The following is a 27,043-nucleotide window of genomic DNA, read 5'->3' as shown; positions in this document are numbered from 1 at the left end:
TCTTGCCAACCATGTGGCTTCTGCTGAAATCAGCATTGCCTTAGTCAGAGCTGTTTCGGTGTCTCAAGTTAAATATTTGAGCCCATGTTTCCAGTAATCTCTACTTTTCTGATTACACAAGTGTATTAGAGACTAGCCATTAAGACTTGCTTTACTCAGACTCTTGTCACTGACTGAACAAAACCCCAGATTTGCTGTACATTATGTAAGCTCTTTTGTTGACCAGCTTGCTTTGTTCAAATGAGATTAACACTACTTGAAGGGTGCCTGTTCAGTTCTGCATTAGGAAAACTGAGATGCTTGTAAAAGACCGCTTAACTGAAATTAAGAGACTTTATTGACAAGTTTTCCCCATCCTTTGCAGTGGACTCTTGGGATTCTTTCTGATGTTGCACACAGTGAAGCTGAAAAGCAGCACAACCTCAGGGCAATATGCAGCATGGAGTTTCCTTGCAAAGGTAAGAAGACGACCATACAGGAACACAACAGAGCCATGCATCTCACAGGAGGACAGAGGAAGTCCTGCATCTCCTTAGTTTCCCCTGCTATTCCTACTTGGCATCCATTCAATGTGCACACAGAGGTTAGGTAACAAATATCAATCGAGTCCATAGTAAACCTGGATCATTAGCGAAGGCAAAAAAACTGTGCATAGACTAAGTTCAGTGGAGCTGTGCTGATTACTGCAGCTGAGGATTTGGCCTACTGAATTCAAGCAATGTAAATCAATACATACCAAAGGTGTTTTGGAGAAAAGTGTTCTCCCTGATAGCGTGTGCATCAGCTCTTGCCAGTTTGTCTTCCCAGAATCAAGAGCTAAAAGCAGTTCTGTGAAGATCAGCCCCAGAACTCCCACTGCCATCATCATGGCACAGAGAATGTCATTTGCCTTGACATCAGCAAGGTTTTTGACAGTATCTGCCACAGTGTTCTTGTATCCAAATGAGGTTGTTACGATCTGGATGGTCAATTAGGTGAACGAAAGACTAGTTGGATAATCTGCCTCAGAGTGTAATAGTTAACAATTCCTGTTCTAACTAGAGGCTTGTGACAGCTTGAGTAGACAGGGGTCTGTCCTGGGATCTATCCTGTTTAACACCTCTATGAGAGAATAAGAGGTGGTAGAGGGCATCAAGTTTGCAAAAGAAACTCCAAAGGGAGGAACAGCAACTGAAGTTGCATGGTTTGTTCAGTGTAGAGAGCTTCATTATAGTCTCTGAGGCCTACAGCTTCCTCACAAGGGGAGTGAAGAAGCAGGTGTTAATCTCTTCTCTCTAGTGACAGTGATAGGACCCGAGGAACCAGCATGGAGCTGCATCAGGGGAGGATCAGATTGGGTGTTAAGAAAAGGTTCTTCTTCAAAAGGGGGTTGGGCACTGGAACAAGATCCCCAGGGCATTTGTTACAGCACCAAGATGCATTTAAACAATACTCTCAGATGTATGGTTTGAATTATGAGTGGTCCTAGGTGGGAGCTAGTTGGACTGAGTTGGACTCAGTGATCCTTGTGGATTCCTTCCAGCTAGGGATCTTCTATGATTCTATGACCAGTCAATAGCACTAAAGGACAGTGTTGAATCCAGAGGGACTTGGGCAGACTGGAGAAATGAGTCTTCCAAAATTTAGCAGGGACAGATGTGAAGTCCTGCATGTAGGAGGGAAGTGTCCCTGGCAATAGTACAGTCTGGAGACTGCCTGGCTGAGAAGCAGCTGTGTGGGAAAGAACCTGGGGATTTTGGTAGACGGCAAGCTGTCCATGAGCCAGCAGCATGCCCTGGCAATAAAGAAGACCAAAAGAATCCTGAATTGTATTAGAAGTAGCCAAGGCAGTAAATTAATGGAAGCCATCATCTCCCTCTACTCACCTCTTGTTAGACCACATCTGGAGTTGGGAATCATAAAATTATAGAATCATTTAAGTTGGAAAAGACTTTCAAGATCACCAAGTCTGACCAACAATCTGACCTACCAAGTCCAATCACTAAACCATGTCCCTTCATGCCATGACCATGTGTCTTAAATACTTCAAGGAATGGGTTATCCACCACTGCTCTGGGCAGCCCGTTCCAATGCTTGAGCATCCTTTCCATGAAGAAATTATTTCTAATACCCAATCTAAACCTTTCCTGGTGTAACTTGAGGCTGTTTCATGCATCCTATCGCTTGTCACCTGAGAAAAGTGACTGACACCCTCTTTGCTGCAGCCTTTCAGGTAGTTGTAGTGAGCGATGGGATCTCCTCCCAGCCTCGTCTTCTCCAGACTAAACAACCCCCATACCCTCAGTAGCTCCTCATAACTCTTATTTTCTAGCCCCTTCATCAACTTTGTTGTTCCTGTCTGAACACATTTGAACAACTTAATAGACTTCTTGTGGTGAGGGTCACAAACTGAATGTGATATTCAAGGTGCCACATACAAGGGGGCAATCATTTTCCTAGTCCTGCTGGCTGCACTAATTTTGATGCAGGCTAGGATGCCATTGGCCCTTTTCTGCTGGGCAACTTTCCAACACTCTTCCCCAAGCCTATACTGCTACATAGGGGTGTTATGACCCAAGTACAGGACTTGACACTTCACCTTGTTGAATGTTACGTGGTTGAACTCGGCCCATTGATCTAGCCTATCCAGGCTAGAATTTTGTTTAGGGCCCTGCAATACAAGCAAGACACTGACAAACTGTGGTGATTTTAGCACAGAGTCGCCAGGCTAGTCAGGGTACTTAGCGATCATGTCCTCTGAGGAAAGGCTGCAGGACTTTGGGCTTATTCAGTCTGGAGCTGAACAGCTGGAGCTGAAATCCCTCTGGGAGGGAGTCTCTCTGGGGGACACTTAGCAGCAGCTCCTTCAGGTATTCTAGGGAGGCTGTGCAGTCTCCACCTGTGAAGGTTTTCAAGATCCAACTGTACAAAGTGGTAAGCAACCTGCTCTGATCTTCTTCGATCCATTCCTGCTAGAATTACCCCATGATTTGTGAATCTAGAGTCTGGCTGTACTTGTAAGTTGGTAACAGCAGTCAGAAGAGCTGGTCTGACTCCTTTTCCCTTGTTAGATATTACTTAGTTTTCATTACCCTCGGCTAGGTCATATGAAAACCACAGTTTCTTATGTGGTTGATGATCACAACTTTCCGACTACACTGGATGAAGCTGTTACCTTAAGAAAAAGTAAACTTGCAGAATATGCCTCTTTAGAATCTGTACTTGGACTCTTCTTCTTTTTTTTCCTTTTTTTTTTTTCTGGCTATAACAAGAAGGAAGCAGTGTGGCTCATTTTTGCTTTACAAACTGTTTCAACATTGTACAATTCACAAAGAGTTTCTCACGAGTTCCAATTTTTCAAACATTTGGACTGCACAGATTGTAGTGCCTTACCTTCTTGCTCCTTGGTATCAGGTCAGCTGACCTAAAGCTTACTTTATTTATGGCTTTTAATTATCTGGACTGGAGATGGGAATAGCTGGCTCTGCTAGTAGGTATCATGAATAATGAGAAATGGTTCTGCATGTGGTATTTATGACCTATCTGTAAAAAATTTAAGCAAAGATGTGTTGTGAAATATATTTTAAGCAGATTTGGGTCCTTCCCAGTTGAAGTGAATCAGAGCCACAAAGTCTGGACTGGATCAAAGCTTTCCCAACGTCCAAGTATTTCTAGATTTGTGGGGTTTTGGCCAGCTCTCGATAGAAATTAGACAAAGTTTGTTCTAGCCACTATTGTCAGTGAAATTGCGTGCTTTTGTAGCAACTGAAAATTTTAGCTTGTATCACTGTGATAATTCAGTCTGTTCTTTAGCCTTAAAAATCAGCATGCAGTGCATGGTGTAATTGCTCATCTCACTTAGGAAGGTTTTTGTAGCAGAACAAATTAGTCCTTTTCCTACTGTAACTTCTAACCTAGTGCTCAAATTATATGCTTTGTCTTGAATTCAAAGAGAGGAATAGGCAATAAGGATATGAGATATTTCTGTATCTCTAGTAATTTTTCAAAACTAGCAGTTTCCTCAATGTCTTTCGCTAGTGTTTAAAGCTCACTATGAGAATGTTTTAGGGCTCAGTTGTACCCATCTGAGGCATTATTAGGACCATGGAGGAAATGCTGCTCTCAGTGCTGAAATGCAGCTGATTCTGGGGTAGACGACGGCGAATGCTTGAAAAATTCAGATACACATCAGTTTTAGAATGGGACAGACAAAGATGGGTAGAAAGCAATGAGCTGAGCTGATGTTTGCCTGCAAATGTAAGGGCTGATCTACCAACTCCTGCAAAATTCTCACCAGCTATCTTGTAAGAGTAAGGAACTGCAGATTTACATGTGGAGTAGTTAGGAAGAGTCATATCTACCTGATCACTAATGCTGCTTCCTGCAGGTGTTAGGAGGTGTTGTAACTACGTACGGATCCAACCCAACCCTGGATATGAGGGCTGTCTCAAACACATCATGAGCCATGAAGGACACAGAAAGGCAGTATTTAAGTAGTACCGTAAAAATGTCTTTGAACTCGAGTGTGCAACTCCTTAAAAAAAAAAAAAGGAAATTGATGTGGATAAAGAATACAAACTACTTGAATTTGGACTTGGAGAATGAGATTCAGTGGAAAAAAAAAACCTCTGGGTAACAACAGCGGCTTTGCATTCCCACTTGAGCATTTTTCTTGTATTGAGTAGTGCCCTAGATTGTCCTCTTAATCTCTCAGTCTGACTGCAATTTTTACCAGCAGTTGGAAAGGAGAAGCACTTGAGTCCAGAATATGTTTATCCTGCAGATGAGCCAAGAAGAGAGAATGCTGTAGCCCTCAGACAGCAAGCAGCACAGGCCTCTAGGGAGGTGCAGAGAATCGCAGAATCTGTTTTCCATTTGGATGCTTTGTACCTATGTGACTGACAAGCTGGGGCTGAGATTGCTGCCACCACTTCATTTCTTGTTAAGTACTGATAGACCAATAAACTAGCCGTGAGATTTAGTTGGGCTTCTTTAGAGATCCAAGGATACATTCCTAGTGAAGCCCACATATTTGGCCTCCCTGCCCTTCAATATTTCATTCGCTTAAAAAACTAGAGCTGGGTCATAACTTGCTTTTACAATGGTTACTTTGGCTGTGGCAACTTAATCATCGCATGAGGTTTTTAAATTCTTCCCTGTAATGATTTTTGACAGCTTTCATGTCAAAGCGTCGCTCTGTGCATAGGCAGATGAAGCACACGTTTCATCTGTGTGTATAACCCTGCGTGTTATCTTTGGTGACAAACACACTGCACTTGTGCTGTGAAAGCAAATAGTGTGCGCATTAGTCATATCTGTATAGATTGGTGAGAAATGCCAAAAAATCGCTAAAGCGATCTGAAAAACAAACAAACAAAAAAATCTTTTAGGAAGCCCAAGAAATATGGAATGCTTTGTCATAGCCTTGCACAGATTTAATTCCCAGGAGAGCACGGATTTGAAGCTGCATGAGATTTCTTGTTTTAATTTGAAAGCTGTGCTAGCATCGTGGGTTGTGTACTGGAAAGAAAAACTGGAGATGCTCATATATACAGACAGAAGCATCTGGTGAGAGCGCTAATGACCCCTAACAGTGCTGTCAGGGAGTTTGTTTAGATTAAGGCTGCCAATCTATATCTGATGATGAAACCTGTTCGTACCTCTAAAAATTAAGCAGCAGAAATATCTTACATCATGAATAGGAGGGAACAGTGGTATCTCTTAACTTTCCTTCAGCGAGATACTGGTTACTTGTGGAGTTATTCTCCTATTTCTTAGGTAGAGTTATCCCTGTAAAACTTGCGGCAGTGAATTCAGCTTGTTACCAGTAGGAACCTACTGAGACAAGTTTTATGAGGAGGAAGAATAAAAGGGAAGGTCAGTAGAAGGTGGGTTTAGGATTTTCTCTTTCTTCCTCCTTTCTTTGAAGAAATGAAGTTGGATAACTGAGGTCGGACTGCACTGAATTTTTCACTCGTTTTCTTATACACTGGCTGGAAGAAAATTTAGTTTAATCGCATCAGGAGCACGCATCTTTTTTCTTTATGCCCATCCAATGCACAATTGCATAATCTCTAATGTATCCGAATCATGTCGGAGGCTCCTTGATACATAAAAGTGTCCCCTGACAGCTGCTTTGGTTCCTTGCTTGTTGACTTTAGAAGTATTTGCCCCAGGTCTCTCCGTATTTCATGCTGGCTGCCAGGCATTGCAAAGTACTTTCGTGGGAGTGTCTGAAAAAATATCATATCCACAGGTCCCACATAACTAACTGTTGCCCACTGTACTTACACGCCAGCAGTTTTGGTCGTCCCCCAGAACACCTAACAGTTATTCAGGATGTCTCCTGTAGTCTTTGATTTTATATTTTGTGTCTGTGTATCTGCTCCTTAGGTCCCCGTGGTGTCTTGAAGAGAAATGATAGAGTAAATCCATCTTTGTATGATAAAGGATGATAACTCTCCTAAAGATTGGAAAGTATTTTTTATTAAAGCAGAAATTCACTTTTTTTCCCACTTCTCATAAAATAGAGAGGCCACAGCTACAAATCTTCTGGGGCTCCTAGCCTGGTTATGCTCACTGCTCCTTGTCATACATAGCAGTGGACTAAGGAATTTTATCTACTTAATTTAAAGAGGCAAACCCAGAGAAATAAAACCAATTCATCTTTTTTCCACATTTTTACAGTTCTAATCTTTTTCCTAAAGCATGAGCACTCCTAATGTCAATTTCTTAGTTCCCGTCTTGCACTGCTGCTTAGCATGCAAGTTATTCTGGTCCATAATGGATAATCCATAAATGGATCGATGGGCTAAGGTAAACCGTATGAGTTTCAATTGGGCCAAGTGTCAGCTCCTGCCTTTTGGTCTCAGCAACCCCAGGCAACCCTACAGGCTTGGGGAGGAGTGGCTGGAAAGCTGCCTGACGGAAAGGGACCTTGGTGTACTGATGGACAGTCAGCTGAATATGAGCCAGCAGTGTGCCCAGGTGGCCAAGAAGGCCAATGGCATCCTGGCTTGGATCAGGAATGGTGTGGTGAGCAAGACTGGGGAAGCCATCCTGCCCCTGTGCTCGGCACTGGTGAGGCCCCACCTCGAGTACTGTGTTCAGTTTTGGGCACCTCACTACAGAAAGGACATGGAGGTGCTGGAGCAGGTCCAAAGAAGGGCAACAAGGCTTGTGAAGGGCTTGGAGAATATGCCCTACGAGGAGAGACTAAAGGAACTGGGGCTGTTTAGTCTGGGGAAGAGGAGACCGAGGGGAGACCTCATTGCTCTCTTCAAATACCTGAAAGGTGATTGCAGTGAGAGCGGGGCTGGTCTCTTCTCACTGGTGACGGGTGACAGGACAAGGGGAAATGGCCTCAAGTTGTGCCAGGGGAGGTTTAGGTTGGATATCAGGAAAAACTTCTTTCCAGAAAGGGTTGTTAAGCCCTGGAACAGGCTCCCCAGGGAGGTGGTTGAGTCACCATCCCTGAATGTGTTTAAAAACCATTTGGATGTGGTGCTCGGGAACATGATTTAGTGGTGGGTTGTTAGAGTTAGGGCAGTATGGTTAGGTTGTGGTTGGACTTGATGATCTTGAAGGTCTTTTCCAGCCTGAGCAATTCTATGATTCTGTAATATCAGCTCCTTACTTCTGCTAAGGGGTGTTTACTTACTGAAAGAAGTGCCACTGTAAGAGTCTTGCTGTTGGTACCAGGTGAAGCAAATGGCTCCCTTGTGCATCTCTGCCCTAATGGGAGAGATTCTGGATAAACAGTTGTGTTTAAAGATTTTGTATGAATATCATAACCAGAAGAAGAATGTGTTTGACTGCCTGGCAGTTGCCCGTTTGGTTGTGTTGCAGACTGAAGTCTCTCTTCTTTGTGTGCTGCTGTATGCAGGCGAAAGTGACAGTGAGGTTCTTGGCTAAAATGATGTTGCTTTCTTGGCATGGACCTTGCAAAACTTTATGCAAGAATGTAATAAACTCCCACTACAGTTCCATAAACACAGTATGCTCTGCATGCAAGGCTGTCTCAAGATCTCTGCTCCCTTGACCTGGAAAAACTGCAGATGCAAGGCAGAGCCCCATGAGAGGGAGATTTGTGTGCTAGAACTGACTGGTCTGTGCTGGTGGGTGCCCTCTGTGTACCGGTGGGGTTTGAAGTGCATCTCTAACCTGAGAGAGGGAGTTTCCATGTCCCTAATGCTTTCTTGTATGCCAAGGAGGGGTTTATGTAAGTACAAATGAGCTTCCTACATCTCCGTGCCATGTGTACTTTTATGCATGTGGATATGCACGCACCTGCATAAACATGACTAAGGATGGTAAAAATTCTTATTAATTTGTGGTCAGCCCTCACTGTATGAAATATGTAACTTTATTCTTGACATATGTGTTTGATTCCTGTCAGTCACCATAAAATACCTTGGAAGAGAAAACGTGTTTCTCAGCTGAACTTGACAAGCTGGTGAGGTAATCAGTGTGCTCTTAACTACGTCTTATAGATCTACAAAAAAGACCAGTTGCAGAAACCTGTTAAGTATAGGGTTTTGAGTAGTTTCCATGGAGACAACTTGATAGTTACATTGTGGCATCCAATACTAATTACGCCATGTAATTGTTGGGAAGACATCGGTCTCCATAACAACACCTCTGTGCTACATGACCACTAAGCTAAGTGGCACAGGCTCCCTGGGGCATGAGCGCAATTCAAGGAAGCTGTCTTGTAAGAATAGCTGAGACATATTGGAGATTTTGCATCTCCAAGTAATGGCAAGTTTTAATGTATTTATTAACAGGCGTTGTATAGGGCTACAGTTGTGTATCCTCTGAAAATGGCAGCTGCACAACTTCTGGGCATGAAAGGGTCACACAGATAAGTACATAAAGTTGTGTGTTGCAGCTTGGGGTTAGAATCACAGCACAGTCTGTACTCAATATAATAGAATTCTAATCTCAGCAGACATGAGTTGATAGATTGAGCCCAAAGAGATGCTCTGAATTAGTTTTTCTTCTGTCCATCATGAATATCCATTTAAAAGTGCACTGTGCAGATTTGGTATTATCATTCTCTCGAACATAAAGATAATTTTAGGACTGCTAATTTGGAGTACATTTTTCTCCCCTGCCCTCGAGAGACAAAATATAGATTTGACAGTGGAAAATGACAATTTAAAAGTAGATTTTGCCTAATCTAGTGAAATTTTGAATTGCAGAGGGTGCAGGTTCATTGGTTCCTCTGCGTAATTGATTCCCAGTCTCCTGTGTTTTTATTTAGTCTCCTAGAGTTAGTTATATATGGAGAGCTGAGGCTGGGGGATGAATCATAAGTGTGACAAAGAGATGACAAAAGAATAAGAACTGGTTTGGAAATAGTTTCTATCAGTAATATACTGATGTAAATGCCAAAACTATATGGAAAAACCATTCACTGTGTAACATACCAATGTAGAAGATTTCAAAGCTTCAACGATGTAGGCTTCCAAAAAGTAGCCATGTTCTTCCCCGTTCTGGTTCTTGGTTCTTTTCAGGATCTGGGTTGCCGGCTGCTTTTTTTGGCTCTTAGAGACAGACCTTCCTGGGTGAGATGTCTCCAAACGGCCTCAAAAATCTTGAGCCTGATCACTGACCTCTGATATGCACTTGGTGTCACACTCCACTCTGCCTTCTTTGGAAACTTCTTGTGGTAGTGAGATGATGCTGTCTGGAATGAGTCTTCCCGACTCTCTTCTCCTCCTTCCTCCAGCTCAGAACCAATCTTTGCATAATCTCAAGTGCATTCGTTTCTCAATCTCACTCTGGACACTTTTTTAAGGATTTAGATTTTGACTTTTGTTGAAAGTTAGCAAACAGCCATAGAGCTCTGGGGGAGGCATACTGAACGGTTTATGTCCCCTGCTTTATATCCAGTCCCTGAAATATGTGGTGCTCAGGGAAATTACATAAGCTTCAAACCATCTTGGGATATGACTGCAGGCTGTTTCTGTCCTATCCCTGGCTAGCATGGGAAGGAAGAGGCAGAGTCCAGCTTTCTCTCCATGCTTATTGCTATGGATGGCTGTCCTAAGAGGGCAGAAGGCAATGGGTCATCTTACAGAAGCTTCGCCACACTCACTAAGGGAGTGCTTGGCCAAAGGCTGTAGTCACTTCCGTCACTGCCATGGGACTCTCGGAGACTGCTGACACCCACTGTGCTGCCTGTGTAGCCCTGTGACATTGTTCATAAAAGGCATTTACTCAAAATGGGTTAGCTTTGTTAACGTCTTAAAAAACATTTTTTCAAGTATCACTTCTCTAAGGTTTCTGATGGAATATTTTGACCTTTTCTAGCTGTGAATGATTAGAAAGCCCTGGAAAGATTGTTGGTTTTCAATGGAAAATTAAAACCTTAAAGAATACCAATTCTTCTTTGCAGTTCTTAGCATAATAATAATAATAATAATAGCATGTTGATTTATTTCCATTACATCATTACTAAAACAGCAGAAACACATCAGAAAGTGGCAAGGCAGAAACTGTGGCTCTGTTCCTGCTGGGCTGTACGGAAAGGGGTCAGCAAAGGGACTTAGTTATCTGGTCTGGGAATTGCTTGTTTATGAATTAGGTTTTCCCAAAGGATTTGTGAGATGGGAAATACAATAGGAAATGGACTTTATACATGCACAGAAATACCAAAGCTGTATGTGGGGGAGAGATGTTGATGGAAACTTGCTATTTTTGCTAACAGATTTAAAAAAAAAATTTGATTACACATCCCAAAGTTTCCTATGCTATTTTTGATACTAGTGATATCCCCACAGAGTTCTGAGTTAGTCGTGTCAGAAAATTGTTTTAATATTGACAAAGAGTATAAACACTTATTGAAGTGTTTCTATAGATTGCAATAGTGGGAAAAGGGCATTATATATCTTTTCACACCTGAAGTATTCCCCTTAAACCAGATGTCCTTACTGCCTCTAGCAATGCCTTTCAGCAACGTTTGTGCTATCCATGCAGAAGTAAAACAGCATGCATGGGATTTGTTCACTTATAGCAGTGATACTAGGGGAAGATGAAGTTTGAAGGTGAGCTCGAAAAACTCCCAAGTGTTGCACTGACAATGGCCTGTGACTCTGTAGTGTCAGTGGGTGTACCAAGATCAAGACTGCTGAGGTCAGCGGTAGCCTGTATCTCATCGTGTGTCTGGCAAAGGATCGCATTTGACATTTGCTGATGCCTGTAGTGTGTTTACTGACACAAAGATATGTTGTGGTTGGCAAGAGATGCTAGTTCCGTTGTGCATCTGATGGTACTCAAAGTGTTATGTCATCAGGGTATCTATCTGATGCAGTCAGAACGTAACCAAAGCCTAAAGCATAGAATTCCCCAACTGCATGGCAGATGGAGTGCCCACCTGACTTTTGGAAAAATGTTCATTTTCTTGGGCATGTGAAAACATCTTGATGCAGCCTGTAGCATGTCTGCCTTTGGCCCCATTTTTGTCTTGGTTACCTCACTGTTGAAGTCTTCTTTCAGAGATCACGATCCCTTGCACTCTGTTCTCTGACACTTCTGGAGAGAACTGACAGTGATGGAAAGTATCGGCCTGCTTAATTTGGACTTTAGTGAGAATTATGAAATGGTGGGCTGAATGGTGAAGAGCTATCACAGTCACTAAAAGCAGCCTATTCCTACAAATAACAGTTTTCCCCCACAATGCCGATGTATTCTGCCTCCAGGAAACTCAAGCTAATTTTTCTCCTCTTCACGTACTCAAACTGCCAAGAGCTTTGTGCTCTGCTCCCTGGAATCGTTCCCTGGACGGCAGCTGAGTCATCACTGAGCCACTGCTGTGGGGAGGTCACGGTTCACCTGTGAGGAGCTTGGAATTGCCTCGTCTCTCACCTTTAGTCTGAGATCCTGATGCTGCAAGGCAGGCTGCTAGAGTGATCGTTCCTGCCTGATCTGGCTACCGGCCCACCCGGCTGGAGCCTAGCATTTGGGAGGAAGATAGACACCGGCAGATGTTAAGCTCAGGCCTTTGCAAGCAGCCAGTTTCTTTTGTGCCAGATACATAGAGCAAACTGTCAGTTTGCCTATTCAATTTGCCTCTTAAGTGTGACAGTGACAAATAGGGTCTTCTTACATGGGTTATCAGCCTTCTTGTCTCTTTACAGTAACCTCTATTTCATAATCTCATAAGGGTTAGATGAGGTAAAGAACAACTTGAAATGCCAAAAGGCTACTGCTGAGCTTAACATAAGAAGTGTATTTTATTGCAGTATTTTAAGCAGCAGAACATTAGAACAGCTGGCCATTCCCCAGAACTGAAAAAAAAGTAAAATTCAAATCAGACAAAATAAATACTTCTTTAATAAAGTGTACCGTATTACTGACCAGTAAAATTCAGGAGATCACACGGGATATAGCACTGAGGCAACTGGCTGGAAAGAAAAAAGAATGGTGTGTTTTTTACAGGTTCAGATCCGCTCAAATGGGGTCGGTGACTGGGTCCCTAGTACTTTCAGCAGAAGCAGACGTGATGTGAAAATCTTTGTGGGACAGAAGTGGAAAGATTAACAAACTGCATGCCAAAGGGTGTAAGTTTCCCATAAGCTAAGGTCAATATACAAATCCCTTTTTTTCTCTGATGTGCACCTTGACTGCAGACTTGCTGCACATTCTCCTGATGCCTCTGACATCAACCAGTTAATTTTATTAAACCAGCCGTTGGTTCACTGCAGTTGGTGTTTGTGATCTTAATAGGTAGAACACTTCACTGCTGCTGTTGCTGCTGTTGTTTGATAAGTGCTTGCTTCATTACACAAATATTTAATAATTCATAAAATAAGAGCAAGATGATGAATCATGTTGCCTTGCCAGCGTCTGAGATCAGAGCTTTCAAGGGAGAGATGAAATAGCAGGAACAGTTTTAAGGCCATTGCAATAGCAGGACAGAATGCAAGGAAAAGAGGCTCCTAAACAGACTGAATGGCGAAGGAAGAGTGCAGTTTAGCATTACAATGCATGAAGCATTTAGAGGAAGCAGGAGGCATTAGGACTTACTTAGGTTTGAATATAACCTAGAAATTGGTTAGGTATGCATTAACAGTCAGTCTTGTAGCAGCAAGAAAGGACAAAGCACTGCTTAGCAAAGACAAAGAAAATAAAAGTTATTTGGCCTAACGAAGCCTTCGTTAATTCCTCTTTAGATGACCTTTGTTGCCCTTATTTGACAAGGTTTCAGCTGCTGCATGGATTGTGCCTCTCATCTGCACAGCTTATCTAAACAGATGCTCTTAGTCTGGTGCATATACGCCCACTTGTTTGAATCATGATTGGTAGTGAATTCATATCAGCAAAGCATGCTTCAGGGAGAACTTACATGAGTTGTGCAGGGTTTTCTCTTTTTCTCCTCTGTACAGAAGCTTAAAGCTGAAGGCAGTGTCTGGATTACATTTTCAGTGGTCACGTTTAAGAGAAACATTTAAATATAAATGGAGGCACAGTAAAAATTGAGTTCTATACTATAACCATTTTGCACTTTATAGACTGGAGGTTATCATCATTATCAGCCATCTCATTAGTCCCAGAAAGGGGAAATGTATGTTTTGGCCATTATATCCATGTATAGTGGAGGGCACATGCTTCTTGGTTTTGTTTTCTCTTTATTACAGAAGAAATCTGATGTTTGTGTGAAGTGGAGTGAAGTGGCTCCTTGGTGTCCAAAAAGAAATAGCTACCATAATCTTCAACCAAATACCACATCTTATAAGAGGCAGAGATTTTTTTATAAAGTCTCAGGATACCTGTCAAAATGAGTTATGAGTACTTGTAATTGTTCAGTCATATCCCATCAGTGATGTATGTTTATACGTTTCTATGCTATATACAGAATGTGTGTATATATGAATGCTTGTAGATGTGTGTTTATACATTGGTAGATGTAGGCCTTCCTGAAAATAGGAAGTCTTGTTCGTGTCTGATCATTATAAACATGACATTATATCCTATCTTTCGTAACAGGAGAATTTTCTCATGCAAATACTATTCACTGCATCTGGTAACCCACGTATCTGTCTTTTCTTTCTGTAAAGTTGGGGTCTTGATTGTGTTAGTCATCACATCCTGGAAACAAAAAGTATATACTAAGTACAGTACTGAGAAAAATCTTCATAATCGTGATAGAAAGTAGAGACTGTACACATAATTCCCGAAATACTGGAACTGCATGCGTGTATCCAGGCACGGAAGCGCAGAGGATTCTCTGCCTTCTAGAATCCTGCTAGACGGAATTAGGAAATCTGCTTTCTCGTAGCCGCTGAGAAGCTAAGATACCGAGATACTTCTCTGTGAGATATTCTTTTCAGTTTGGATGAAGTTAAAAAGCAAACACACGAAACTTAAAAATATCCAATGATTTTGCTAAATGCGAACATTTATACTTCTTCTGTTCTGAAAATGTGTTAGAGGGCATTTTGCTGATTTTATTTGTCATTTATTAAATGACTCTTCACCTCTTTTTAGTATCTTTTGTGCGTTGAATGCAGTGTGTAGGTGGTTTCAACCGGGTGAGAAGTTAATTGCTATGAAAGTCAAATTGATTAATTTAAACTAGAACTAAGTTTTATCTTTATTTTTAAGTGTTCAACTGCCAGGGCATGTCTAGGCACTGACTCCTTTTGAGTCACTGTACATGGAACCAATTGATTTTGCCATTATTGTTTTATTAATGCTCTAAAACTAGAATTACAAAAGACAGAGGAAAGTGACCAAGCCTCTTTTGAGGAAAATGTACTTTAGGGAAGCTGTTGATCTGTGCAGGCATTTAGGCAGATAGGAAATAAAGAATCTCAAAGAAATCTGCAGCCTCTAGTAGAACAGCTGTTTGGCTAAATCCATGCTTTGTGGATCATGAAATGGTGAACTCTGTTACCATGTTGCCACCATTCTGGTGAAGTTCTTATTTCCATGGCAGATCGTTCCCCAGACTGACTTGAAATTAAACAGTGCAAGTTTGGTTTTGGTCTGGTTTTGCTTCCAGAATTCCTTCAGGTACTGTGCAGATCTAGGAGGATCTGCTGTGCACAGTGTCTGCAACTGATAACGGTACTTTATTTTGACTGATGACTGTGGGAGTAAAATCATATACTTCTTTTTTTCTCCATGTTTTCTTTGTAGCAAGGTAGAGGAAAGCTAGATATAAATGGCTAGTAGTCCAGCTGAAATGAAAAACATAATTAAACAAGGAGGAAGAGGAATGGTGTTAATAGCTCAGAAAACTCACTGGAAGATTAACTGTTACTTTCCTGCTTTGAAATTGTTGTTTTTTGCTAGATCTCTCTACCTGACAACTCATTTTATACATGTGTGCATATGTACATATGCTTACTCTCAAGTAGATGTATACACAAAAGGAATGTAACACTGAAATTTGATGAATAATTAGTGGCTGTCCCTTGAGAAACAAAAGAATAAGTGTTGTTAGTCATTTTTGCCTGCTGTAATTTTTGCCTTTTTTGTAGTACTGGATTGCCTTGACGTAGCTCTTTCCAGCAGCACTAGCAGTGATCCATTTCCCTGGTGATTTTTGAGAATTATCTTAGCAGCTGGTTAAAGCATGCAGAAAAGGGACATAACAAATATTACGTCTATAAAAAGCTTGACATTGCTTTAATTCCACCAGCAGAGTGAAAACAAAGGTTCCGCACATCAGAAGCTTTTTCCTGATGTTTTGAGAAGATGACCTGATGATAAATAAGATTTATTTTGAACAGTGAGTGAACTTGATGAGGCGTTTCAAAACACTGTCTTTGGACAAAATACTCATTTGTGTAAGGACAGAGGTTTTGGCAGTTTGGGGAACGGAGGTTACAGAGATTGGCTGCGTGTACACAAACGAAGGAAAACTTTATTATAACGTGTTCTGTGTTCGTTTGCAGCAAGAACTGTGACATTCAACTTTGTAGTTTAGCAGTGAATCAGAGGAAACATACTATTTATATGGCATGCGCAGATATAGTTGTAATATTAACAAATTGTGGTTGTGTCTGGACTAAATCCTCCATCTTTTTCAGTCCCAGATAGGAAGATTAAATCAGAATCTAAATTTTGAAAATGTCCTCATTTGTGTTGGCGATATAAATAACAAGTTCCCAAACACTTTGGAAATGTTAGATATTCAAAATCCAAGGCCAACTTTGGCAGCTTGAAAATCTTTCTCTAAGGTAATTGTGAAGTCAGAGATGGAAAGGATCAGTGATAGCTCGATCAGGAAGGGCACATTTATCTAGCCAGTTCTCACCCATTTTGGTGGGGAACTGAATTTGGGAATCTTTCCTAACCAAGAAGCTTAAAACCTCTGCCTGTCCCACTTAGTGTGGATTGTAATTCCAGAGCCCCACGTTCCTCTGCTTGGTCAGGCTGTGGTGTGCCAGTAACCAAAGCTCAGCCTTTCTAACAGGCAGTACGTGTACATTTCACCACAGAAGAAATACAAACTTTTTGCTCTAAAGGGATTCCTCACAATCTTTACTCCAGGTTCTTTCACCACAGTTTCTGTTTTGCCAGCTTCTGATGAATTATCCTTGATGGTTGCCATTTCTGCAATGCACAAACTGTGGAGCTTTTGAGTGTCCTTGGTCATTAGGTAAAAGGGTTCAGCCTCATTTGTTTCTGTTTCACTGTTTGCAATGTTCAGTTCTTTCCTTGTCACTGAATCTTGTCAAAGTACGTCACTCCAATTCAGAGACTGGAACAGGGATTTCACCAGCTTTGTTTCACTCTGTGGGAACTGAGTTATAAGTTGAGGAATGAGTTGGTTTCTCTGCACTCCCCTCCTTTCTAGGTGAGTCCAACCCCACTTCTAGTATTTGTTGCAAGAACCAGAAGTACTTACAAGAAGTAAGTTGTAAAAAGCTGCTGTTTTACAGACATTGCTCTGTGGCATAATCCAGCCATAGGACAGGGTCACCCTCTGTTTTCTCTTCTGATTCTTGTTCACTCCCTCAACAGGAAGATCAACAGAAAGAAATCCCTTCTGAGTTTTGTTTGTTTGTTTCATTATCTAACTACTGAGACCCAGCCTTTACTCCAGCAGTCCTACAGAATTCATAGAATCATAGAATGGCTTGGGTTGGAAGGGACCTCAAAGACCATCTAGTTCCAACCCCAGGGTTGTCAGTCACTAAATCTGGCGTTAGACCAAGCTGCCCAGGACCCTATCCAACCTGGCCTTGAGCATGTCCAGGGATGCTGTGCTCATGGTAATCATTGCTGTAAGCTTCTTTCTTCTCCGTCATGATGGGATTTGCAATCCTAGCTCGTGCAGGCTATCTATCTGCCTTGCCATGGAACCTATTTCAGGTAGAGTAAGTTGGGGCAGGCCAATGGATTTCTGCAGGTTGTGGCCTAGAGCAGTGAAGGAGATAGAGCACTCTCCCTTTATTCACAGACCTGGTCCCAGATAAGTATCCCTCACAAAGGTGCAGTTATTTCCTTCAATAATGATATGTCTCGTAAAGAACTGAAACTGTTTTTCATTGTGACAGCAAATGTCCTTTGTAATGCCCACATTTTGGTTAACGTATAACGTATAAAATAACTTTCAGTGACTGAAAATATAAAAATAGTTGAGATTAAGGTAAATAAGTGTTAACCTTGTGTTCCCTTCAAATGCATGTTGTTTCCATGGTACAATAGAGTGACATGGTAAAAGTAGAATGGTTTATTTTAAGAAGCAAAATCCAGTCTTTTTTTTTGGGGGGGGGGAGGTGGGCAAGGAAGCATTTGAAAAGATTTCTCAGGAACAATTTCAGCTCACATGGAAATGTTTTGTTGGATGATGCTGCACTTGGATTTAATCAATGAAAGCTGTTTCAGGATGTTGTGAAAATGTTCACAGTATAAATGTTTTTAAAAACAGCTTTTGCAGCACTGCACAATCACAGGTCCTACAAGCACGCAAGTAGCCAGAGCTCATGGAACTGTTCCTGTTTCTAAAATGGTTGGGCTTCGGCCATCCAGTCTGTATCAGCTGGGAGAATTAGTAACTATGTCAAATTCTGGGGGGCCTTTGTTAAAGACAGGCTGGTTATAGCTAATTAAAATTTTCCTTTCCACCTCCTAGTTTCAGTGGTTCAGCACCAAAATAGATTTGAAAGTCATTACCTTCAGTTTGCCTGTTGCTTGGTGTCCTTTGTCTTGCAAGCACTCTCCTTTCCCAAAGGCAGCTGAATGCCTAGGAGGACAACTGTGACCTTTAAGATGAAGGAGGAGAGATTACTGCACTTAGTGTGATTTTTATTTCAAAGGACATCCAGAACGTCAGTGTAGGTGTATTTTTTTAAAACTAAGTACATGTGCACTTAAAGCACTTCAAGAAATGCTGAACTGTAGTAAAAGGAAAACTGGCTTCTGAACGATGTGCCTAGAGCTTAGAGTCTTCCCTTGGAGCAAATCTGATGGTTAGATTCCCTGAAAACTTGTTTTATTTTTTTTATTTTTAAGTGTGCACCTCTCTTACACAAACAATCAAAGCAGGACATTTTAGTGATGTTTTTCTTTTTTTCTTTTTTTTTTTTTTTTCCTTGTGCACGCTTACTTCATGTGCTCTTCCAACCCACATTTTGTTTCTCTCTGGCACTGAGGCACTCTTACATAACTTTTCAAAAATACAACAGTGTTCTGCAGTGATGGTCCAAAAGGCTGCAGCCTGCAGGAGCATTTTTGCAGCGTTTTGGGATGATGGCAGTAGAATGGTGTATTGTTTTTGATAAGGCCTGCACTCGCGGGGTTCTTAAATGCTTGTTTCTCTGCTCTTGGCCTCTTCTCAAGATTCTGATAAACATGACTCTGAAATGGAGTGGGCGACACAGCTTTGACTTGTGTCACTTCTCAATTGCAGCACTTTGGTTTCTTTCAGGAGAGCAGCTTAAAGAAAAGAACACTCTGTAAATGTCACAGCTGCCATCCTTCATAAATTCCTGTTTACATGCTTGGTAACGAATGCTATGTATTTTTACATAATAAATTAGCATTAGCCTAAGATAAGCTCAGTGCCAGTATTTCTACGGTCATTCACACCGATGTAAGTGAAAAGCATCTCTGTGTAGATCACTGCAGCTGCTGCAAGGTGTGCAAGGGGAGAACCCAGCCCACTGGTGCAAGGTGTAGATGTATGTTGGAGTGCTGCATTGGAACTGACAGATATTCAGCCTAGCATAAGAGGTGAAGTGCATAAAAAATGCATCTTTAGAGTGGTCAGACTGCCACTGCTCAGACTGTGTGTCAGCTCCCTTTGGCTGCAAATGATTATGGAACAGGTCAAGGTGCGACCTGAGTGTGAACAGGTGAGTTTTGAAGCATAACTCTCAGTTTGTGACTCATCCTTCTCCCATCTCAGTCTTTTTTGGGTGTGTTTAGTTATTCATATGTTCACTTGTATATATATTTTACTGACATGTAGTTGAGGGCTGCCATCTTTATGTTATTAGCCTCCCTCCAACTAACTCCTTCAGTGGGGCTGGAGGGCTGATGTACAAGCATCTCTTCTGCTGCTTGTGATCCACAGATTCAGAAACTTGTTTTTTAAAATGCAGCCACAGCAGATATAATGGGTATTGACTAACACACTGTCAGCTCGAGCTCTGGTGTGCAGAGTTTACTACAAAGAATCATTTATTTCCCTGCTGGACATGTATTAGTGTTTTAACAGGTTAACAAGAGATGAGGTTTCTGCTGTCTCCCCTGAGAGTCAGCTAGACAAACAACTATTAGGAAATCTTAGCTGATAATTATTTAAATGTTTTGTTTCTTAATTTCATCTTTTGACTTGGGCAACTTTGTGTTATTCTAAATAGTTCCTTTCATTCCTCGGTGCTCGTGTTTCCCAAGTATTTGTAAATCATTCCCACAGGCATTGCTTATCCTAACTGTTGACTGAAAATCAATCCCTTCCATCTAATGACTCTGTCACTGTTCTCTGAACTCTTTCCATCTTACATTATCCATCTGGCAACAAAATGCCCAAAACTGAGGGCAGCCTGCAGATGTGGCAGCTCCATAGCTGGGACTGGGATCTGTTGCGAGCTGTTGTATGTCAGGAACTAGCTGTTCCTGGGATAAGTGCTGCAAAAAATGTCATTTGCCCCCATCTTCTCTGCCCGGGACACCATGGTGTAAGAAAAGATTTATAAACCTATTGAGGTTGCATTGTTTTGTTTTTTTTTTACCTCATTCTCTTCTTTTCTTTTTTTCTGTCCTTCCTACACGCACAAATACACTTCAGGCTCTCATTCTCATCAGAAATACAAGGCTTTTAAAGCCTGGGAACTGACTGGTCTCTCCAGTCTAGTTTGCTGTTGGCATATAAAAGCTACCAGATTTCCACACTGGTCCAACTAGGATATGCAGTAGGGGACCTTCTGCTCTGGTTCCGTGCCTCTGCTGTATCCCACGTTCTGCAGGAGTCAAAATTCAGCTGTAATGTGTGATAGTCACATTATGTTCTCCATTGACCCCCTAGCCTAATGAGAAACAAGTTTTCCTAGAATTATGGAATGGTTTGGTCTGGAAGGGGCCTTTAAATGTCACCTAGTTCCAGTCACCCTGCCATGGGCAGGGAGGCCTTGGAGTAGATCAGGTTGCTCAAAGCCCCATCCAACCTGACTTTGAAATGTGATTCCCAATGCTACCCCACATTTCTGCCACAAGCTGATTGCGCAGCTCCGCATCCCCCGGGGTTGGGCCTTTTTCTATTGTTTCTGGCCAGAGGAGAAAGGAGGTTCCTCTGTGTAGGCTCTGTACTCACGTAGGGGAGGGAGGTTGGGCAGGAATGGAAGTTCCACCTTCAGCAGTGTCTCACCACTTAGAATAGTCTCACTGGGTTTCTTCTCCCCACTGACTTCCCATTTTTGCTATGGAATCTAATGGTTAAAAAAGCAAAGAAAAAGAAAACTGACTGCATATGCAGAGATTTAATTTCAGCTAAAGTATTTCACTTTTCATTTGTGATATCACAAGGTCACAAGGTTGTTGTTTTTTTTCTCCTTCTAATTTTACAGGTTATCACCGCTAGCTTATCACCATTGTTCTTTGCCATGACTGCCAATGTGCTGACAATTTCTTGGTAAGTGCCTACATGAGCTTTGTTCTTAACAGTAAAAATGAATTTCCACACTGTGCTTCATGTGGAAACACTTTTCAAACGGCAAGTTCTATCAGCGCCAGTAGTATTTTGAATGTAAGGAGAACCAGGTGTGCAATGATGGATTCAGTACAGTAGTACAAATAGAAGATGGTTTCTTCTTTTTCTGTGGGAGAACATGGACATTTTGGACAGTAAGCCCCACCACAATTCACTCAATATGTTTTACATCTACATAAATGGGTGTAAGTGGCTCATGAATGACCCACTCAAAGTCATAATATAAATCGGTGGCAGAATGGGAACTAAAATGTAGGAATCATGGTTTGGTTACTACGTCTTTTTAGCCAATGGATTCATGTTTCTGAACAGGCCCTAATGCTGTCTGTACTGTGAATGCAAAAATATGAGTAGAGAAATAATAATAAAAAACTTCTTCCAAAGCCTTATCTGGATTTTGTAACATATGGTTGCACCTTACAAGTCACCTATCCTGAAGATTTTAGGTAGTGATGCAAAGGATTGGATTGCAAACCAAAGGTGGTGGTTCTGATCTGTGTTTGAACAGTGCTCAGCAAAAGGGAATCTCAGTCCAAGACTGATACTCCTTAGTACTTCTGCCATGCAAAAACTATTGCAGAAGGGATTGTATCTCTGTGAATAGATCTGTTACTGGAAATAAAAGTCTGTTTGCTTTTGAAAAGCTTTAGGCTTCCTTTTTTCTCCTTCAGAGTTTGACTGTCATTCTAAAGATTCAGCCTTGCACTGAATGGAATTAGCATGTTCTTTTTCCAGGTGTGACAAAGAAGTTACAGAAAGGAAAATCTCAGCTTAAACTAGCCCCGTAAATGTATGTGTGAATGAATATACGTCCATATACATCCCCATACATATGTTAGGTACATGTGATCTCAAATGCTAAAAAAAATCATGCGTGGATTTTGTAGCTCTAGAAACACATTTATGTGGCCTGTGTGTGTATGAGACTGAACTAGTATCAATGTACATACTATGCTCCTGGTAGAGGCCGTTAGCTCGCTCTTCCTGACCATGTTTACCTGCATATGTGCAGTCTGTCCTGCATGCTAGGGGCAGGCTTTTTATAATACAGACATCACATTCTCTGACATGTATGTTAAGCAAAAATGTGTAGCACTGGGAATGTGAACACATGGACCCATATAGCTGCACACATACTACATGCCCTACACGTACTGAAAGCAAATATAAATTATGAACACATCTGTATCGTTAAAAGAAACTTCTTGGTAGCCCTTAGACCACTGCTATGCTTTCACTGTTACAATTCAAAACGATCTCTAAGTTCCATTATTGTTTGTGTCTTGGTGGTGGCTATCAGCAAACCTCTGAAGATAGTTTCTTAGATGAGAGCAGCTGCGGAGCACTCATGAGATCATTAATCACTGAGTTTTTTTAGTGTTGCTCCAGCGTTGCAATGGACTGTATCATACCTTAGTTTCTGAGTGATGGTCAAATGTAGTTAGCTGTGCCCTCCACAATAAACAGAAGCCAGGGGATTTGACAGATGGTATACTGAAGGTAAATAAAGGGTTGGCATTTAGCCACGGTTTTTTGCTCTGCTTCATCTTGAAGCTATAATGATGGTTTCTTCTGGCTTGGTAGTCTGGTGAATATGGGTTGCGTGGGCATGTGGATGCCTGAAGTCCTGCAGAAAGTTCTTCTTCTCCTCTAATGTAAGACATAAGACATTAAAAAGCAATTTAAATGCAAGTACATTTTCACAGAGCAGTGCTGTATAATTTAATATCTTTTGTATAGGATCACCAGTCTAACTTTTAGAATGCTACAGCAGTGACAGGTTGTGCATTTTTTAAAGTCTCTGTTAAAAAATGATGTAGGAAAGTATAACTATAGAAAGAAAAAAGGAGAGAAGAGACCTAGACAGGCTTGAGCAGTGAGCCCAGATGAGAGAGTTGAGGCCGTTCAGTCTGGAGAAGTGAAGGCTCCAGTGAGACAGGAGAGCGGCCTTTCAGTATCTAAAGAGGGGCTTCAGGAAAGAAGGGGACAGACCCTTTAGCAGGGTCTGTTGTGACAGGACAAGGGGAAGTGGTTTCAAAGTAAAAAAGGCGAGATTTAGATTCGATATAAGAAGTTTTTTACCATAAGCCTGGTGAGGCACTGGAACAGGTTGCCCAGAGAGGTGGTGGGTGCCCCATCCCTGGAGACACTCAAGGTCAGGCTGGACAGGGCTCTGAGCAACCTGATGTAACTGTAGGTGTCCCTGTTGTTTGCAGAGTAGTTGGACTAGGTGGCTTTTAGTGGTCCCTTCCAACTCAAATGATTCTATGATTCTAAGAATTGTTTCTAAAACTGTTGGGTTTAGTTCTTCATATATTCGGTGGGCTTTTCTCCTTAGAATAAAGAATTATTATTATCCAACCTTGGTTTCCAAAGAAAATAATGCAGAGGGTGTGTTTGTAGCTGGAGATGAAATCTAAGCAAGACACAGGGTTAACCCTCTCCAGAATGTACTCAGGTACTCATAGACACAGATGGTTTAGATCTTTTTGTAAAGCATGCAGCCCTTGCAGCCCCTTGATCCTTGGTGGTAGTGCCAGAACCAGAGGTATTCCATCTCCACAGCAGTCTGTCTGCCCAGCACCTACCTCCCAGGGCTGCTCACTGTGTAAGGTCTTGTGCCATTGTTACATAATGTTTGTTCCTCTCAGGAACAAGGGGAGTATGTGATCTCTAAAACAGCTCACCAAAACTAAGGATAGAAGGGAATGTAATGCTGTTAAAGACCAGAGAGCCTCCAGCTTCACACGCGTGTGTTTTTTCCCATGGAAAAAAACCCAACTCTTACAAATGAACTTAACAAAAGTTTGTTTTGTTTATGAAATTCATTAAGGAGCTTTTCTGTTTCATAAGCTAACTAAGCCATTAGGCTCAGGGGAAAGGTCAGTACACTCAGATTTGCACTGTTATGAAAGCGGAGAAGAGGAGTCAGTGTCCAACCGTATTCCTCTCAGATACGATAGCAGGGATTTGGGGATTATTGCACAAATTGAGTGGGTTGACAGCTTAGTTCAGTGAATGGTTTTGCTGCTGAAAACCATTCATCCTAATTTGGAGCCCTGCTTCTGGCCCGAGTCTTGGAGAGCAGTGTGCCAGCACTGTGCTGTGGGCAGTAGGAGAAGGAAGCACTCAGGCACCCCTTCCATTGCGGCCTGGGCAGTGCTCTTCCGCCAGCTTCCTGGCGAACACCAGTAAGCACAGGGATTCCTATTGGCCTTCCTAAGCCAAGGGGATCTCCTCAGAGCAGAATACAGTTATTTTCCTAACTAGATGCAATCTACATAGCCCTAAAATATAGAGGAGTACTTCTCTGGTGGGATCTGTAAAATAAGACATTTCTTTTTTTCGGCCTCTTCTTAGCAAGACAAATGAAAACATCACCAGGGATACTGTCTCTAGGTTGAAATATATTTAGACAAATGAATACCTTTCTCTTAATGTTGCGCTGTTTGGCATTGTATCAAGTAAAGGGACTTGCCTGATGCTGAATTTGTGGTATCCTTTGTTTACAGCCTTGTGATCAGCGGAGTTGGAGAAGCTTTGCTTGTTTACACTGAAAGAACAGGCACGTAAAGAGGAACCAGATCTCAGCAGCTGGAAAAGAGCTGACTTGCAGCCCAGAAACCCTATCACAAGTCAAATGCAGCAGCAAGAATGAAGAAGTGCAACCAAGCACAGGGAAAGAGATCTATTGTTTGTTTCTTTTTTTTTTTTTTTTAATTAAGGAAAAGCTATGCCATCAGTAGTGCTGGTAAGAGAGCAGCGTACTTGGTAGGATAATTATGACTGTTTGCCTCCAAGCGCAACACAGATTATTTCCAATTGATGTGGTAAAGGAAAATCTGCTCGGCCTCATGCCGATGACTCTGTGCAAGAACCTCCCAGTAGCAGCTTCTTGCACAGGGAACTGAACTCAGGAAAAGCAGTATTCCCCACTGGATGCCCCCAGTTCTTTTGTTGAAAGCTGACAGCAGGTTGTACCAAACAATGTCAGAGCCCAGATCCTGCCATAAATTCAGTATCAGGAAGGATGGACTTTGTTTCCAACTGTTCAGTAAGCAGCAAGCAGCTGCACACAGGTCTGTAGTCACGTTGTCTGAGCTGGCACAGTGATGGAGGCCATGGGGCTTTTGGAGATAATTCCCACATGGAACTGTGGTGGGTTGACAGCTTTGCCAAATGGGGAAATCAGCAATAAATCTTAATGTCTGTAGTTCTTGCTCTTTGTGTATTTTTTCTCCTCCTTTTCCCCAAGATTCTTCTTGAAGTCTGTGAATTTTTGTCAGCTGGAAGGGGTGGAGGGACTCACACTGTTCCCAGCAGCGGTTTGTCTCTTAAATTACTGCAAGAGGCAACAAAGATTATAGAACTTGAATGAATGTTGTAAAGAGTGTGAGGCAATTTATCTCAAGTGTTCTTAAAATAATTTTATTTCTGGTTGCTTAATGGATGCTCAGAATTAGTCTTGATATATTAGTGCCTGGGAAAGCAATCTGTATGAAAGTGACATCTAATGTTGAGTTGATGATATTGTGGGGAATGTCTACATGGTAAAAGGAGCTTGATAGCAAGTCGTCAGTGAAGAGAGGGACTTGTCTTGAACGGCATTTGGCACCTAAACTGTAGTCCCTTAATCTGAGTTGACAACATTTCCTTCATAGCCAGGGGAGGGAGAGGCGAGTCCTTACAGCGGTGATTCTTCATTAATAGATTGCTGTGTTGATGGAACTGAAAGACCTCCTGAAAGTGCTGGTCTCTCTGTAGCTTTTAGAAGGCTGCAGATAGCTGAGACATACCTGCTTCCATCCAACAAATTCCACCTGCTGTGATTTAAAGCATGCATGCATTTGAACTTCAAATAAAATCCATTGTTTTACAAAGAAGACAGATTTTACAATGAATTGCTGTCAAATGCTTTGCCTGGAATGATTTTCGGTAAAGATTAGTTGATTTTCAGAAAAAAAAATGCTGTAGTTTAAAAAAGAATTCAGAGGAGTACTCAGGCCTGTGTGATACATAAGCTTAACTCAGTAGAGGGTCTGTTCACACTGCGTTGTTGTCCATGCATGTTGGGTCATGCTCAAGTTGACTTGAGTCTGGAGTGAGCTGGATGATAAAATTCAGCTTTGGGAAGAAAGAGGGAGAGAGGAACAAGCATGAAAGAAAGATGGGCTTGAACATAAGCACTGGTCCTGAAACCAGCAGGAGCCATCAGGCACTGAATTTGAGGCTACGTTCTGGGCCATTGAGCACCCGGCCATGAATCCTCATTGCCTTGCAGCCTGTGAATCCAGACAGCTCCAGGAGTGATGGCTGCAGCATGCTGCCCTTCCCTGGGCATTCAGCTGAGCCAGCCCATTGAGGCAGTATGGCAGGATCCTTCCCATTGCACCTTCCTGCTGTTGTAGCGAGTCTTCAGCCAGGGAGGGCAGAGCTGCCTCATGAGGACCCAGAGGGACAGCCTAGGTTTTGCCATCACAGCTTGAATCCTTGCTCTGGGAAAAGCACCTCGTGCATCTCTCTTGCACAGCTTTCCAGTGTTCACTGCAGTCTGGGTTTTTTTCCCCACTCTCCTGTCTGTGCTATTCATAGCAACGTACCAAAACCCACAGCACCCATTTGCTTTCTTGCTTGTGGTCTCAGTGGAAAGCCAATGGTCAGTTCAGCAGCGGGGGGGTTCCTTAATTCCAGAGGGAATTTGGGGCATTTGTGGGAAGGTCGTTGGGCTGAGGTAGGCATGGCATTGCCTGGGTTCTGGAGAATTCAATTTCTGCAGCTGCCAAATTAGTATCTCCCTGCTTAGTGAGTCTACTACATCTTTCTTTACCTTTGTGCATGTTAAACAGCACTGAGCTGCTTCCTTCTGCTCTTCATTTTTGTGCCTTACTACAA

General features: G+C 42.0%; 1 protein-coding gene across 5 annotated transcripts in view; it reads left to right on the top strand.

Moving 5' to 3' along the window:
- Positions 1-25,364, top strand: part of TMEM241 (transmembrane protein 241) — a 55,032-nt gene extending 29,668 nt beyond the window's left edge. For all 5 annotated transcript variants that reach the window (XM_021387110.1, XM_021387109.1, XM_021387108.1 and 2 more), the window contains 3 exons: positions 365-458; positions 21,009-21,073; positions 24,664-25,364. In XM_021387110.1, the coding sequence (XP_021242785.1) occupies positions 365-458; positions 21,009-21,073; positions 24,664-24,724 (220 nt within the window). In that variant the 3' untranslated portion in view covers positions 24,725-25,364. The remainder of the gene's footprint in view (positions 1-364; positions 459-21,008; positions 21,074-24,663) is intronic.

Source organism: Numida meleagris, chromosome 2, assembly GCF_002078875.1.
Source record: "Numida meleagris isolate 19003 breed g44 Domestic line chromosome 2, NumMel1.0, whole genome shotgun sequence".
In the NCBI taxonomy this organism is placed as follows: domain Eukaryota; kingdom Metazoa; phylum Chordata; class Aves; order Galliformes; family Numididae; genus Numida; species Numida meleagris.
The sequence above is the reverse complement of the archived record's forward strand: the minus strand, read 5'-3'. Positions and strand labels throughout refer to the sequence as shown.